The sequence below is a fragment of the Astyanax mexicanus genome, chromosome 16 (genome assembly GCF_023375975.1).
Source record: "Astyanax mexicanus isolate ESR-SI-001 chromosome 16, AstMex3_surface, whole genome shotgun sequence".
NCBI lineage: Eukaryota > Metazoa > Chordata > Actinopteri > Characiformes > Acestrorhamphidae > Astyanax > Astyanax mexicanus.
The window spans coordinates 25,801,443-25,818,140 of NC_064423.1; the positions used below are offsets into that span (position 1 = coordinate 25,801,443).

Genomic DNA, 16,698 nt, shown 5'->3' on the forward strand with positions numbered 1-16,698 from the left:
TGTATTATCTGTAGAAACACAAAGATTAGATTAGATTCTGCTGTGTTAAGGGTGCAAGACAACTAGATCAGGAAATTCCTGTTTTACAATACTTTTCAGCTCATAAGATTTTTTTTTTTTTCATGTTCTGAGCGAGTGTTTGGATTTAGTTTTGACCCCCCTTGAACTTCACTTTCCCTGCAGCTCTGAATGTTCTCTGAATGTTGCCTCGGAGCCAATAAACCCAAAGCATCTCATTCCAGCAGCCCTGAAAACAACTCTGCTCTCACAGCAGCACACAGCCATTTATGATTTGCTGTTTGTTGAGGCATTAACATTTTCTCTTTGCCTTTGTGTGCCTCACTGTGGGCACAGTCTATCTGCTCATACTGTTACGATTTGCCTACGACAATGACTCCACTGTGCTCTTATTCTGTTCAAACATCAGGAGACTGCAGCCCTTCAGCAGGGAGCGTCCCTCTTCAGAAAGCCGCTTTATTCCACTTTTATTTGCACTCATGCCTGCATAACTGTATCTGACATTTCTCATGGCTCTGGCTGATGTGATTTAAGGACTCGCTTGACCCTTCAGTGCTGGTGTTTTTCACCCGGTGCGCTGCGGTCGTGCCGTCTTTGTTCGTCTGCTGTAGGTTTAAGGTGTTGTGGCTTTTGACCTGTAGAACATGATGCCTTAAATAGCTATAGTCTGCATGGCTGTAGTTTAGGCCTTAGGACTAAAAGGAACAGTTTAATTTAGACGTGGTGCACAATGCATATGGCTTAGCAGAACTTGCCCTCTCAAAATATAGTAATAACACGCTCTTGTCATTTATCTATTTATTTATTTTCAATCTACAAATATTCTTATAAATGCCCAAAAATAAAAAAAGAATAATATTTTGACTGAAGCTGAACAAAATGAAATCTTTTGAAAGACTGAATATAGAACAAAGAACCATTTAATCATTGAATACATTTAAATTGCCCAAATATATTTTACATTTCTTAATAAAGTAAGACAACTCTTTTAAAAACTACAATTTATAAATATTTTTTAAGCACTAAACATTTTTAATATCCCAGCAGTCTCAACAACAAATGACTGTGTGTGTGTGGTAACATTACTACTACCACTACCACTACTATTACAACATATGTATGGCAGAGTGCTTTTAATTTAAAAGAAGCAATGCAGACACAGCTGCTTTGCTTAGGTTTAGCTTTGGAGTGTGATGCTGACTGTCATAAACTTAAGCAAGTAATCCAGCTAAAAAAAAAACAGACCAAAGTCCATGTGTGAGCTCAGGGCTAACTCTAATGTTGTCACTTTTGCTCTGTTTTTGTCTTTTAGATGAATGTAACCATCAAAAGTGTGGAAGAATGGGCCAGGATAGTTGCAGAGCTTACAGCTGGGCTCAGAAGGGTTCAAGCAAGTTAGCTGGAATGCTAACAGCTTGACTCAGAAATGTTTGGAGCAAGAAAGCCCTTATGCTTACAGGGAGTGGAGCAGGTTGGGCATAATGCTAGCTAGCACAGTACCTGGGCTCTTCTGCACAGTTAGAAAAGGTTAGCTGTGATTATAACAGCCAGGCCCAGTGGGGTTGGAGTGTGTTATCTGGGATGTTAACAGACACAGGGTACGCAGGGCCTAAGGAGGATAGCTGCAGTAGTAACAGTGGGGCTTAGCAGATTGAGGCAGTTTAGCTGTGATGCTAGTAGATATTTCCAAATAAACAAGTATTTTCTGCCTATTTTTTTATTATTTTTTTGTGTATATTTGTCATTATATATCTGTTCCTTTCATTTGACTACTGCATTAGCTCATTCATCAGGCACAGGCTTGTCTACCCTTATTCTGGTGTGCACTGGTGTGTTGAACCTGATGGTCCATATACTGCTGGCTGGCCTCTTTGTGTCATCCTGAAGTTATCCAGAAGCTCCTGTACCTCTGTTTACGCCTACAGGATCACTCAAAACAGCTGACCTGGGGTCAGGTTTCTCAGTAGAACAGACTAGCATGTGTGTTGAACAGTGAAGGAGGGCCTGGTCTCAGAGCAGAGCTGTGAGTGGGTGTGGAAGTTTACTGTCCTGGTCACTTCCAGCCAGTACGCTGACTAATGTACGAGCAGCAGCTGAGGAATGTGATACAACTGAGGGGTATCTCTCTCTCTTTCTCGCTCTCTCTTTCCCACTTGTTCACTCTCTATCTCTTTCACTTGCTCACACTCTGCTCTCACTCTGCTCTATTCAGGCCAGGAGAGGGAAAGTGTGTTTTGGGTTATTTGTGTCACGCTGTGTTCACATATCTAGATTGACTTGCTCCAACAAGTTAAACCAGAAACTCAGTGATCCGTATCCTTTCTCCTACAAAAACCACTGTATATTAGTTTCTCTTAGTGGCTTAAGCAGTTAGTATGATTTAATGAATTATCTTACAAATACCCATCAGTTTTAGCTGGTTATATTAAAATGTATAGTTTCTATGTTTTATTAAATAGCTAAGAATGATTTAATTCATATTAGATTCAAGTCAATTGAGCTATTTCTATTTTAGCTTTGATTGGAAGTGGGATACTATTAGCCTGGGAGACTTATAAAGACATACCACTTCACTAGTCTACACATTTCTGAGGAAATAAGTTAATGAAACGGTGAAACTTGAATACCTCTTAGAATACATCTTCTGTTAAACATGGTGGTGGGAGAGTTATGACCTGGTTATGTGTGCCTGTTCCTCACACTGGCACATTCATCTTCAGTAATGATTTAGCTCCTTATGACTTTATTTGAAGTGTGGAACATTTGTGGAGCAAAAAAAAAATGTTTTATAAACATTAAGATTTACGAATGGCTAGTAATCACTTTTTCTTCTACAGAAGCTCTACTGTTTTTGAAAGCTGGAAATCTGCAAACACTTGTAATCCATTCTATACATTCTATGGGATTCGCTTAGCATTACAGCCCTAAATGCAAGATTTAACAACTGTCACTAGTGTTTCTGTGGTGTCCAGGGAGGGCGTTGTGGTATCCGTGGTATAATGCGTGTCTGTGGTATTCAGCATTACGTGTTTCTGTGGTATTATGGGTTTTTTGTGGTATCCAGTACCTTCTGGCAGTATCTTGTAGTTCTGTGGTATCCGGTATTAGGTGTTTCTGTGGTATCATGGGTTTTTGTGGTATTTAGGGCTTCTGTAATATTCAGTGTTTCTGTGGTATCCTGTGTTCAGGGTTACTGTGGTAAGCAGTATCTTGTAGTTCTGTGGTTTCCAGAGTTCTGTGGTATCCGGTATTAGGTGTTTCAGTTGTATCATGGGTTTTACTGGTATCCAGGGTTTCTATGGCATCTGGTATATTGGGTTTTTGTGGTTTTTGGTGTTTCTGTGGTAACATTGGTTTCCCTGTTATCTGGTACTGTGTTTAGCACCGCAGCATCTCTACTGCTTTTAGGAACTAAAAAAGAGCAAACGCTTGAAAACAGTCCATCATATACTGAGGTTTGCTCAGCCTTTCAGCCCCAATTGTAATATTTTAACTTTCACTTATTTTTCTGTGGTATATAGAAGGGCTGCAACGACTAGTCGATATGATCAACGATGTTGATTATTTAAATTTGTAGACTACAAATTTCATTGTCAACTAATCGTTAATTTGTAACAATACCGCATTACACAAAGTGCTGAGGACAGAAGTGCTATGGGAGATTGGTAATTTTAGAGATGAAGGATATGACAGAAATAATAGTTGACTACTTGAAAAACTTGACAAACATAATAATTATTAGTTGCAGCCCTAGTATGTAGGGATTCTATTCTGTCCTGTGTCGTGGGTTTTTGTGGTATCTAATATTTAGTGTTTCTGCAGCATCAAGGGTTTCTGTGGTATACAGTATTGAGTGTTTCTATGGTATTCAGGGTTTCTGTGGTATCCAGTATCAAGGGTTTCTGTGGTATCCAGTATCAAGGGTTTCTGTGGTATCATGAGTTTCATGTGGTATTCAGGGTTTTTGTGGTATCTGTTATTCAGGGTTTTTGAGGGGTGTCGTGTGCTTTAAGTGTACGAGACGGAGACAGAGACAGTGTGAGAGTCCTGTTACACTGGGGTGACTGGGCGCTGCTTCCTGCACTGGCTGGTTAATGACAGCAGCTGGTCCCAGCAGCACTGTGTGTGTGTGTGTGTGTGTGTGTATGTATGTATGTATGTATCTGCAGATTATAGCCCCCTTTTCTCCTGTTGCAGAGATTAGAGATCAGGGGGAGGGGTGGTCTGGGCATGTTGAGATGGTCTGTGCTGCGAGGATTGAAGTCGGAGGGTTTCAGGATTTTATTCAGGTCTTTTTAATATTTTATTTTCTTTGATCTGATCTCGTTATCAGATCTCCAAAAAAGGGGCAGAGCTTTAATTCCGCTTTTTGGAAGTTAGAGGTTTCTTAGGTTTTAATAATGGAATCAAATCTAATCAGCCCTTATTTGGACATATTTTGATGTGGAATTGGATCCACACCAGGGTTCCCACGCTATTTGTGCTGAGGTGTTTTCTGTCTGATGGGGGTTTACTAAACACTTCTTGAGATCAAGTCAGCACTAGTGCAAAATATCAGGTCAGCACTGCTGTTCTGGTAAAGTTGTAGATTTGCATGAAATACAGTTTAAACAAGCCTTACATAAAATTAGAAGGCAAAATTAAAAAAGCAGCCTTGGACTAAAGGTTGGAGAAGCAGGCTTGGGACAAGATCATCAGTTTAATCCCCACAACCACCGTGGCTTAAAGGTTGCAGAACTGGGCTTGGAAGGCCATTAGTCCAATTTTCTCACTAGATTACAAAAGGTTATCAGTCAGATCCCCTCTATAGGATAGAGAATTGGCCATAGAGGGTCATTAGTCCAGAAAGATGATTCGTCTGAACCAATCTCTAGGTTAAAGTCAATCATTGGTTCAATTCCCTCCAAAGGTTAAAGATTTGGAGCGTAATGGGTCCGATCCACTCCCTGGGTTAGAGAAGTGGTCACGGAGGGTCATCAGTTAAACCCCTTTGGGATCTAATCAATCTCTTAAACAGCTATGGCCTAAAACTGAGTAAAGTGTACTTGGAAGGTCATTGGTTTCATCCCTTTCTTAGGGTGGGTCATCAGTCCTGGTACCCTCCTTAGGCTAGCAAAGCAAGCATGGTAGGTAATTGGTTCGAGGGAGGGGACCAGGCTGATGACCTTCCAAGCCTGCTTTTCTAACCCAGGGAGGGGATCAAACCGATGACCTTCCATGCCAGTTTCGCTAGCCTAAGGGAGGGGATCAAACCGATGACCTTCCATGCCTGCTTCACAAGCCTAAGGGAGGGTACCAGGACTGATGACCCACCCTAAGAAAAGGATATAACCAATGACCTTCCAAGTACACTTTACTCAATTTTAGGCCATAGGTGTTCAGTGGATTGATTTAATGACCTTCTGGTTCCAAGCCCACTTCTGACCCATAGAGAGGATCAGACAAATTCTTGAACTTTTTAGTCGTGGCTGTCAAAGAGATTGAGTCAATGACCTTCAGGACGTGCTATGCCTGCTTCTTTAACATTTAGGTCACAGCAGTCCAGACGGTTTAAACAACTTTCTAGTCCCAAGCTCACATCTCTGACCTAGGGTGGAGATTGGAATGATCACCTTCCATGCCCTCTTCTCAAACCTAAGGAGGAAATCAGACTGATGACCATCCAAGCCCATTTCTGAAAGGTTGGGGATTGGATCAACGATCTTCCAAAGCTTGCTTTTCCAACATTGGGAATAAAACGGACTGATCGACCTTAATGACCTTTCATGCTTACTTTTCTGACCTAGGTTAGAGAAGTACACTAGTAGACTGTAGACTAGAAGGTCATTAGTTCAATCCTCTTAACAGCCATGACCTAAAAGTTACAGATGCCAGTTACAAATATCAGTCCCATTATTTTGCAAAGGTTAGTATTTCTCTGCAGGTCACTGGTCCAAATGCCCCTCACAAAGGTACTGTATGTGCTGCTGTTCCAGAGAATTCTGTGCTATTGATCTGTGCTTTTCTATAGAAAGTATACAAGTGTTTTGCCAGTGTCAGCAGTATGTTCCTTAAACCCCCTGTATAGATACTGTATAGAACAGTATGTGCACAGTTCTGTTAAAATGACTGTTAATTATCAGATGTTTCTATGAGGATTTATATGAATCTGATCTGAGTTTACTGATCTGAAAGCCAGTACACCAAATCTGCCTCATACGAATGGTGTAACAGCTCTCTGCTTGCGTACATACAGGAAGGAAGAACTTGCTTCCTACCATGTGTGGTGTTGTGATAGAGAGTTCAAGGTTAGCTTTACAGATCGAATGTAAAATGCAGAATGCCTCTGCAACTTACACACAGGATTGACATTTATTTCGAAATGGACTGATTTTGGAATGCTGAAAAATAGGACTTAGGGGAAATATCAAATACAAGACAAATATAGGGTAAGGGCTCTTTTATACCATTATTAGTAATGACTGAACTTAGAGCTGCACAATGTGGACATAAAACGTGATGTTGCAGAAAGATATTGTGGTGATATTAAGGGTGCTTAAGTATAATTTATAAGTATTATAACTATTTCTGTAACCATTAACACTAACCACATGTAGAACACAAACCCCATGATGAATAGTTGTGATGTTTGGTGAACAGTATTAGCAGTATAAGTTAGCCTTAGCCTCCCAGCACTAGAATATACATCTTTTTCTCTGTAGAGACAAATATAATAATATTAGCAATGGAAAACTTTTTGAGTTATACACAAGAGATGTAAAGTCAGAAGAAAATGAGGTAGTAATCGGGCTGTTTTGTCATTGAAACCTATAGTAAATTAGCTGTTTTGTTATAGAAACCTATGGGGATGGGCAGAGCTGATCATAATGCAACCAGCCAGTTGAGGCACTAGATCGGTGATTTCACCTTTGATAGGTGCTGCAGTGTCGCCTTATTATACTAAACTTACTTGTTGGACATGAAGGAGTTAATATATAAGAGGATGGAAAAGTGATTGTAGCTTTTATGGCCTAAATGCAAACAGCGCTGCTCTTAAGGCTAATGTATAAGCAGCTTCCTGCAGTAATTGTTTCCCATTAGTGGCCTTGTCAGCATCTTTGATATTCATTCGCATCCCTTTTATTGTCATTAGATCGAAAGCAGACTGGGTACCGGCGTGTTTTCCCAAGTGAAAAAGGGGGAAGAGGTTTTAATGTTGATATTCAGCCCAATTAAATTAGCCAAGCAAGCGATAGGACTTGCATCAGCTAGCAGGCCATGCTCTCCGACCGACTCTCCGGTTAATCTACTGAGAGTTATCTCCACAGCAAGGTATGCAGCAACTGCTTCCTTAATGGACCAGTAATCCAATAAGGTTCAGAGCCTCCTGTTCAAAGTGCTGCTGTGGCAACAATCACTGCCCTCCTCTTCACTGTTGCCATCTGCCTCTCATCTCTTCTCACAGCAGGGATGTTTTTTTTTTTCTCCTTCATTTTTTATAGATTATCTCATTTTCTTTTGTGAAATTGTGAAATTCAATACTTTAAATTAAGTTACATACTTACATAATACAGTACAGGCCAAAAGTTTGGACACGGCTTTTTCTTTTTCAAGGCTTTTTCTTTTCTTTCTTTTTCATGACTATTTACATTGTAGATTCTCACTGAAGGCATCAAAAACTATGAATGAACACATGTGGAGATATGTACTTAATAAAAAAAAATTAACAACAAAAAAATTATACTCTAGTTTCTTCAAAATAGCCACCCTTTGCTCTGATTACCGCTTTGCACACTCTTGCCACCATTCTCTCAATGAGATTCAAGAGGTCGTCACCTGAAATGGTTTTCCAACAGTCTTGAAGGAAGGAGTTCCCAGAGGTGTTTAGCACTTGTTATTGTTTAACACTTTGCCTTCGCTCTGTGTTCCAGCTCACCCCAAACCATCTGGGTTGGGTTCAGGTCCGGTGACTGTGGAGGCCAGGACATTTTTTGTGAAATACATAAAACTCCACATGTGTTCATTCATAGTTTTGATGCCTTCAGTGAGAATCTACACTGGAAATAGTCATGAAAATAAAGAAAATGCATTGATTGAGAAGGTGTGGCCAAACTTTTGGCCTGTACTGTACTTACAGATGTATTTATAATGCACGGTATGTTTATCACAGTATATTTGTTTTTTGGGCTGCCTTGTATGTAGAGTTTAAGTAATTCCACAAAATTAGGGTTAGTGTCTAGACTTTGACCTGGTCATTCCTAAATGTTCAGATTCTCCAGATTTAAACAATTACTGTGTAGACTTGCTTGTGTACTTAGTCATTGTCTTGATGCATACTACTTACTGTACTCTGCTGGGTGATGTACTTTCATAAGGGGTGTCTGGTTAGTGTGCTTAAGTCTTAGGAGGAAAGTAGAGTGAAGACTTTGTTAGTTTTATACATTCTACAAATGTTTTAGCCAGAATTGATAGTGTTTCTTCTCTTCCTGTCTGCACAAGGAGTGGGGATTTAATGAAGGTGACTTAATGTGGTTCTGCAGATGTGAGTAAGTGCCGTATTGCAATGTTGCAGTTGAATGAGGAGCTTCCTGATCTTGTGACTTGGTGCACAGATGCAGCAACTCACAAAATATAAATCATGTGGCTCCCAGGATCAGCTGAATTATTATCAAACACAAAATGAATTATTGAGATTCCTAATTACTGAGATTTGTAACAAATTCTGTAATCTATCACAACCTGTACAGTTTTATATAGTTTATAAACTCCAAAAGAAAGCTTAGTTGCTGAACAGTAGTGTGCTCATAGTTGGGTTGTCTTGATATTGTATTTAATAACTTCACTGTTCATAGTTTAAGCCCCCCTCCCCTCAATTTTTACAGATTTTCTTCTCCCAGGTGCCTAGTTTTGATCATTAGGTGAAAGATGGAGAAGTTCTACAGTTCCACATACAGCCTAATGCTGTTCTGAATGATATCATATTTAAGTCATTAGGAGGTAGAATTGCTGGAACAGAGCCTCTTAGCTTAGCATGCTGTGCTCAGACAGCTTGTCAGCAGATGGTTGCTTTGGTTATTTTCCCCTTCATTGTTTTCCACCATTTAACAAGAGAGTCTTTCATCAGGAGAAATCTCAGCAGCATGTGTTTACTTGTTCTCTGGTTACATCTTAAAAGAACTACTAGAGACTTTGTCAACTCTCATTATTCCTCCCGGGGACGAGGCAGTCTGAATAGAGAATGGCCGTATGCATGTGATGCTACTGCAGTGTTTGCTGAGCAACAGGTCCTTATTTAGAGTTCTTGCTCTGGAGTTGTTGCTCACATTCCCGAAGTGTTCACACTAGTCATGTTTGTTTTACAGCACTAGAGGGTAGAATTGCAATGTAAACAAGACTAGATTTATACGCGTGTGGGTACTATTTCAAAAGAAGGTCATTTAGATTAGGTCTTAGTGTGTGTGTAAAGTCAATGTTGCTTTTATTTTTATCTGTATGCTGCTTTAATAAAAAAAATGAATAAAAAAAAAACCTTTTTGGCCAATAGATTGGGACACTCTGAAACATCTGTACATGAACCCAAGGTCAACGTGCCTTTAAAGCTTTCCATGGGATAGAGCAGTGCCCCTTAGCTTTGGGACTGAGGACTGATGAACCTCAATAGGACTGCAACTATCGATTAAATTTGAGTACTCTGCTGAAAAATCGAGTAATCGGACAAAACATTATCGCTTGGTTAAAGAGCAATCAAAAAGACACACGAGAAAACAAGACATTTCACTTAATGATGAATGACCAATTGGTTTCCTTGGTAATTTTTTTTTAATATTTTTAAATTCACAGCATACCTTTCCAAATTGCTAATACAAATAAATGAAACACAAAGAAATATATACTGCAAGTAAAAAATACATTACTTTCAAATTTGGATTTCTTATAAGCATCACATATAGAGTATTAATCCAATATGTATCAGGACCTGTGGAATAATTGTGACAACAGAAGTATTAAAAATTTAGCTTTTTTGTTTATTTACATTTTGGACTACTTGGGTCTAATTACATCACTAAGACTAATCGATCAGTTTTTTTAATCGAGTAACTCAATTTACTCAAGTAATCGTTTCACCCCTAAACCTCAAGCTACTATTGTGGTTAAAAGAAAACTATCCAGCATCAGTACCTGATCTCATTTGTGCTCTTTTGGGGTTAAATGCACTTAAATCGCATACCCATCTTCCAACATCTGAAGTAAAAAAAAAAAAGATGAAAGCATGTTACTGTAGCAAAGATGTGCAAACGTCCTATTAATACCGCTGATTAGATTTTTAGAAGACTCTTTGGAGAAGTGGGAATCTACAAACTTTTGAGCATAGATTTTATCATTTTTTTATTTATGTATATTAAGGATGCATCAAATATTTGGCAACCAAAATAATGTTTCCTAAATATATACAGTCACTACATTTATTTAAGTCTGACTGAAGTGTTTCCTCAACAGTATTACTGCTGCTGTACATGATTTGTATGTATGATTTTAGAATTGCGATATTGAAGTAAATTAAGAATTACTATTACTACTCCACTGCTAAGGTAAATTAGAGTGTGATTAGAGTAGCACAGGTCAAGTGAATTCGTAATTAGAATAACACTGCCGAGGTAAATGTGTGACTAGAACAGCACTGCTGAACTAAATTTAGTAATAGAATTGCACTTCAGAGGTTCATTAATGATACAAATGGCAATTAATACCATCATATACTATGGCATCAAAACAAAAAAGAATTTTAGAATTTCACTACTGGGGTAATTTTTTTTTTCTTTCAAATAAAATTGCACTGTTGAGGTAAATGTGTGACTAGAACAGCACTACTGAAGTAAATAGTTTTAAAGTTTTTTGATCGCTTATTCTTTGAAAAGCCAGACAAAACATAAATAAGCTTTTCAGTGTATTTGTTTTATTTTGTTCAGTTTCGTACACAAACTTCAATATTGGTGCATCCCTGAAGTTTGTTTTAAATAGTATCAGTGTTACATTTCTTCACAGGCATGCCAGTGTTGTTGTTTTTTGAGAAAGTAACTTAAGCTGTTGGTTTAATTTCTGGCTTTAGTCTCTGTAATACTCCGTCTGTGTTGACTCGTACCTGGATTTAAGCATCTGCTCATTGGATCTGTACACTGGATCATTGGATTAACTGGAAGCTTTGTGGTTCCTCTCTGATCTTCTTGCCCTTTCTTCTCTCTGCCCAGGCCAGAGGACGCTGCAGCACTGTGGGGATGTGCTTGAGACCCAGGTGGTGGTGAACCCGTCTCATGCTTTGGTTTGTGCAGAGGTAAAAAGCCTTTAGCAGCTGTGTGTGTGTGTGTGTGTGTTTTGGTTTGTTAGAGTATAAATCTACCAGAGATATTTGCAGATGTTCAGCTATGTAAACACGTGCATGTGTTCAGCTGTTACTAGAGCAGCAGTATTTTCTTACAAGTGTAAATGTTACTTTTCCTGCATCCTCTTCATGTTTACAGTCTGGTGGAATAGTAATCTTACGCACATTCTTTTTTTTCTTTATGTTCATCTCTGATTGTCTACTTTACAGGTTCGTCGACTTATTTCTGATGTTTCTCGTCACAAGCTACTGATTCTAGCTGGCCAGTGCGTGGAAAACTCTGGTGAACTTGTGTTACAGACTGGGAGCTTTTCACTTAAGGACTTTATTCAAATATTTGCTGATGAAGAGGTATGAGAGCACCGGCACCTTTTATCTATTTGCACATTCAAATACTTGCATACTTGACCTGAAATGTTTTGATATAAGAACTTAACTATTTTTTCTTCTAAATGCAGATTGGTGAACTGTTGAGCTCAGCAGACCCTACACAAAAAGCAAGCCTCACCCTGAGTTGCCCCATGTCTGGAACGTGGAAGAATTCTCAGTTGGAAAAGCACAACTTGCAAGACTTCATCGAAATCAAGACCAACCCTCAGTCAGTGCTGCCAGAGATGGAGGGTTTGCAGGAGTTTACAGAGTATCTCTCAGAATCCCTGGAAACTCAGTCGCCTTTTGAACTCTTAGAGCCTCCTAGCACAGTTGGATTCCTAAAGTTGTCGCGCCCATGCTGCTATGTTTTTCCCGGTGGACGAGGTGACTCCGCCTTCTTTGCTGTGAACGGTTTCAATGTATTAGTCAATGGCGGGTCTGATCCACGTTCCTGTTTTTGGAAACTAGTCAGACATTTGGACAGAATTGACTCCATATTGCTGACACACATTGGTGCAGACAACCTGCCTGGTGTGAACAGCCTCCTCCGCAGGAAAGCTGTGGAGCAGGAGGAGGAGGAGTCAGCAGGCTCTCAGAGCAACGAGGACTGGCAGAGGAACTTGATATCTCCAGAACTCGGGGTTGTGTTCCTCAATGCTCCAGAAAGACTTAAGACACAACAAGGCGATCCCAAACTCTTGCGAAGTTGTGATCTGGTTGCACTTACACTACAGCATTTAGAAAAGTTATCTCTCTCACCAAAAATCCTTTCTCGTCCAAATAGTCCAAGCATTGAACCCACGATCCTATTTCAGAAAATGGGCGTGGGTCGCCTTGAACTGTACGTTCTTAATCCTGTCAAGGGTAGTAAAGAGCTAGAGACTTTAATGCAGTCGTGGCCCAGCAGTGCCTCTAGTGTTAAAAGTTCAGAGGTCCCTCTTCCCTGCTTGGTTTCCATTTGTGCTCTGTTGGTGTGGCATCCTGCTAGCCCTCAGGAAAATATCATCCGTGTTCTGTTCCCTGGTTGCGCACCACAGGCCAAGATCTTTGAGGGGTTGGAAAAGTTGAAACATCTAGACTTCCTCAGAACCCCAGTGGTAAGTTTAAAGGACCTCGAATCATCCAAATCTGACAAACCACCAAAGCGTGCAGAGAGCAAGGAAAGCCTTAAGTCTCTCACCAGAGACTCAAGACCAGGGAGTGCCTTGCTGCTCAAAGATAAGGGAAGCAAAGTTGATATAAAGAAGCAAGACACTAAGGTTAAGCCCAAATCCACTAATGAAGCTGGCCAAAAAGATGGTAAAGAAGGGGAAGAAAAGGCAAAGCCAAAAGATGATACAAAACAAAGAACCTTGAAGCCTGAAAAGCAAGTAGTTAAAAAGGAACCTGTGAAAGAAGAGAAGAAAGAAGTCAAGAAGAAAGAGGAGAAACCTTCAACAAGTGTTCCTAAGAAAGATGAAAATGTTGAGAAAAAGAAGGAACCTTTGAAGAAAGATCTGGCTCCCAAGCCAAAGAAAGATATTAAACCTGAAATAAAGAAGGAAATTAAGAAGGAGGTCAAACCTGAGGAAAAGAAGACGATCAGTAAACCTCTGGGCAAGGATGTAAAGAAACCAACTGGAAGTGCATCAGCATCTGCTGATGCAAGGAAGTCCATTGGGAAGAATGGTTCCCTAAAGAAGGATGCGACTATCCCTAAAAAGGACAGTCTACCAAAAGGGAAATTGAAGCCAGGGAATAAGGAAGACTCTGTAAAATCCTGCTCTGAAGGAGATGCAAGATCAAAAATGTCCACACCAGATGATATTACTGCAGACTTTGAGAAGCTGAAGATGGAAAATGGGTGCAACAAAAAGCAGGATGATCAGGGGAATTGTGTAGGTTCAGGAACGAAAGGCGTACAATGCTGTGCCAAAGATCAGAAATTGAATGGGTCTGGGACCAAAGCAGAGTTATCAGGAAGTCCAGAGACGTTTCGATGTATGGAGACCATTAGTGCTCCAAATTCTGCTCTGGGTCTCCCATCGCCACTCGCCAAGTCTCCAAAAAGCGAGAAAAGTGTTAATTTTGATCTTACTCCAACAGAGACTAGGTGGCATGATGGTGGCCTCAAAGAGGACCTTTTGAGAAACGGACCCGAAGATGCATATGTAAGCTGTGACGAGAAAACCCTAGAGATGGTTTCGCAACCAAACAGTGCAGGACACACTCCCTTCCACCAGAGTCCTGAAGAGGATCCTCAGGGCTCTGGTGAGGACAGTAGTTTGGGAATCAAAGTACCTAGTCTCAGCTTTGAAGACAGCCATGAGGGGTCCTACAGAAATTCAGATGCTGGTAGCTCGAGGAGTCATTTAGGAAACAACTCCACCTCCTCACATGACAAACACTCCAGTTTCCCATCTTTAGGCTCTTTTAAAGACATGTTCCCTGATGCGTCATCTACGGTTACGTCCTTGCCTGCTGAAGTAGGTTCTCCACATTCCACCGAAGTTGATGATTCTTTATCCGTTTCTTTTGAGCAAGTGCTCCCACCTGGCTGTAAGACTGACGATAGAACCTATATCAACGGACATTTGGTAGAAATGGACCCCAAAGCGGAAATGTCCTTACCTTTGAGAACATCTCATAATCGTCAGCAATCATGCGACGACTCAGAAAATCATCTCTCTGGACCGCAAGGTCTTTACCCAGACGTTCCTCCTCACGACGTTGACCTCTGCTTGGTCTCGCCTTGTGAATTTCAACATCACAAATCTCCTGAAATCCCAGGATTACCAAGCCCAAGTCCTCACGAGTTCTCCACTGAAAGTGACCTCTCACAAGAGCTTGCCAAGCTGCCCTCCCAGGCCAACAGTGACTGCAACTCCCCGCAAGGCCAAGAGACGACGCTGACTTCTGTTAGCGACTCTCTTCCCACAATCTCAGACTCTGACGTTCCTCCCGCTACCGGAGAGTGTCCTTCTATTAGTGAAGATATGGAATATGATGAGGACTCTGCTGAATTTTTCCCACCCCATCGTCCACACGATCATTCTGCTAGCCACTCCGTACACAGAGACTTGCGCCATTCTTCTCCAGATCCACCACCAGCGCCAATGAAGGACTTGCCCCCTCTACCACCTCAACCTGGTGCCTGCATGGCTGACCCAGAAGCTGAAGGCAAATCTCCAAAGACTGCAGCTGCTCAAAAACCTAAAAAAACAGCAACATCCAGTGCACAAAAGGTGGCGCCTGCAAACAGTTCTGCTCAGAGTAGCAAGACAAAGACAGGTACTCACAGTACTACTAGTGGTACAATCCGGGTGACCTCCAGCCTGGACACGAGGCCTGCTTCACGTGGATCCATTGGTAGCAGTAGGCCACTATCGGGAAGTGCCAAGCCACCATCAGGTGTGTGTTACTTTTGTTTTTTATTCCTATTTTATTTTGAAAGTACAGTTATTAGTTCGGGTCACGCAAGCAAAGAGACTAGAAACAAGCCCTAGTAATTAGATGAATCAGGTGGGATTGATTAGTGGTTGGAGCTAAAGTGTCAAAAGTGCAAAAGTAGCTCTTTAGGAACAGGGTTGTTGAGCTTTGATTTAGGGTGTAACAAGTACAGGGCAAAGAAAGGAAACAAGACCAACAGAACATGTTTATTGACATCTAATATAATAGTTTTCCATAATGACATAGTTTGACTGTTTTAAGGGTATGGATTGGAGTGGGAACAAATGAGTTTGGATAAAAGGTTTATATCAGTACAAAAACTCCAAATAGAACACCTTTACTGTGCAATATATAATGACAGGAGTGTGTTATGCTGCTTTAGCATGATTGTCTTCATTTAGATTGTCATTTTACGTTGTCAAGTGCTTCAATTAGCATTCGATGGAAAGAGTATCCAAAACCCATTTGTTGTAATTTTCTGTGCAGGTCCAGTGGGGAACAAGACAAATGCAACACCAGTTTATTTGGACCTGGCGTACCTGCCCTCTGGCTTTGCAGCGTCCACCATTGATGTGGAGTTTTTCCGCCGTGTGCGTTCTTCATGCTATATTATAAGTGGGGAAGACCCATACAAGGAATCAAACATGAGACCCATCCTTGATGCTCTGTTAGAAGGCAAGGTGGCCTGGCCAGATGTGCAGGTTAGTTCCGTTCTTCACTTTAGTTTCTTAGTTTTTTTATTTTCCCCTTTCAACTTTTCTCCTTGGTAAGACTTTTCAGTAGCCATTTGGTTACAAATATGGACCAGTCAAACAAAGCTTTATAATTTTAAAATATTTAAAAAATGAACTCTTCTCCAGATGCTTTGTTTTTTTGCCGTTTTCACCCAATTTTCTTGGTGTGTTTTCTTTCTTCTCTTCACATTATACCTGTGCAGAAAATTGAGGGTAGCTAAGACCCATGAAATATCAATTGTGTTCTTTAAATTACTCCAAACACCAGATGAAGATCAAATCAAGAAAAGAACATAAAAGACCTTTTTGAAAAAACCCACCAGGGAAGATTTTAAAGTTTTTTATCACAACTAAACCTCAAACATCTAATTTAATACATACGTAGCAAGTTATATTTCCCTTATCATGCTATAACCTTTAAACAACTGTACTCTATCTAGACATATAAAACCAAGTGTATTCCACAATTAGCCAAAAGTGGCAATAAAACCCCAACAACCAACCAACCAGCAACCAAACACCAGATACATTTCTTGGCTACAAATGAGGAGTTTGGAGCTGTCTTCCATCATGTTGCGATAAAAAATTGCAACCCACCTCTTTAAAAAGCCTAGACTTTTAAAAGCAGCTTGTGACTTTGGGTGCATCCTGCCCACCAAGGATGAGTGAGCTCAGTTTTGCCCCTAGGAACTCCTGGCCATGGATCAGTGGTTCTTTAAGAAAAGAAAAGTGGTAATCCACAGCCCCCTCCAAAGAACCATTTATATCTGTTATTTTTTTAAGAGTTTA

At 40.4% G+C, this 16,698-nt stretch overlaps 1 protein-coding gene across 1 annotated transcript in view; it reads left to right on the top strand.

Annotated features, from left to right (window-relative positions):
- Positions 1–16,698, top strand: part of map1sa (microtubule-associated protein 1Sa) — a 42,259-nt gene that overhangs the window by 22,532 nt on the left and 3,029 nt on the right. Inside the window, exons 3-6 of the mRNA XM_049465650.1 lie at positions 11,244–11,326; positions 11,585–11,725; positions 11,833–15,136; positions 15,662–15,876. Coding sequence (XP_049321607.1) covers positions 11,244–11,326; positions 11,585–11,725; positions 11,833–15,136; positions 15,662–15,876 — 3,743 coding nt within the window. The remainder of the gene's footprint in view (positions 1–11,243; positions 11,327–11,584; positions 11,726–11,832; positions 15,137–15,661; positions 15,877–16,698) is intronic.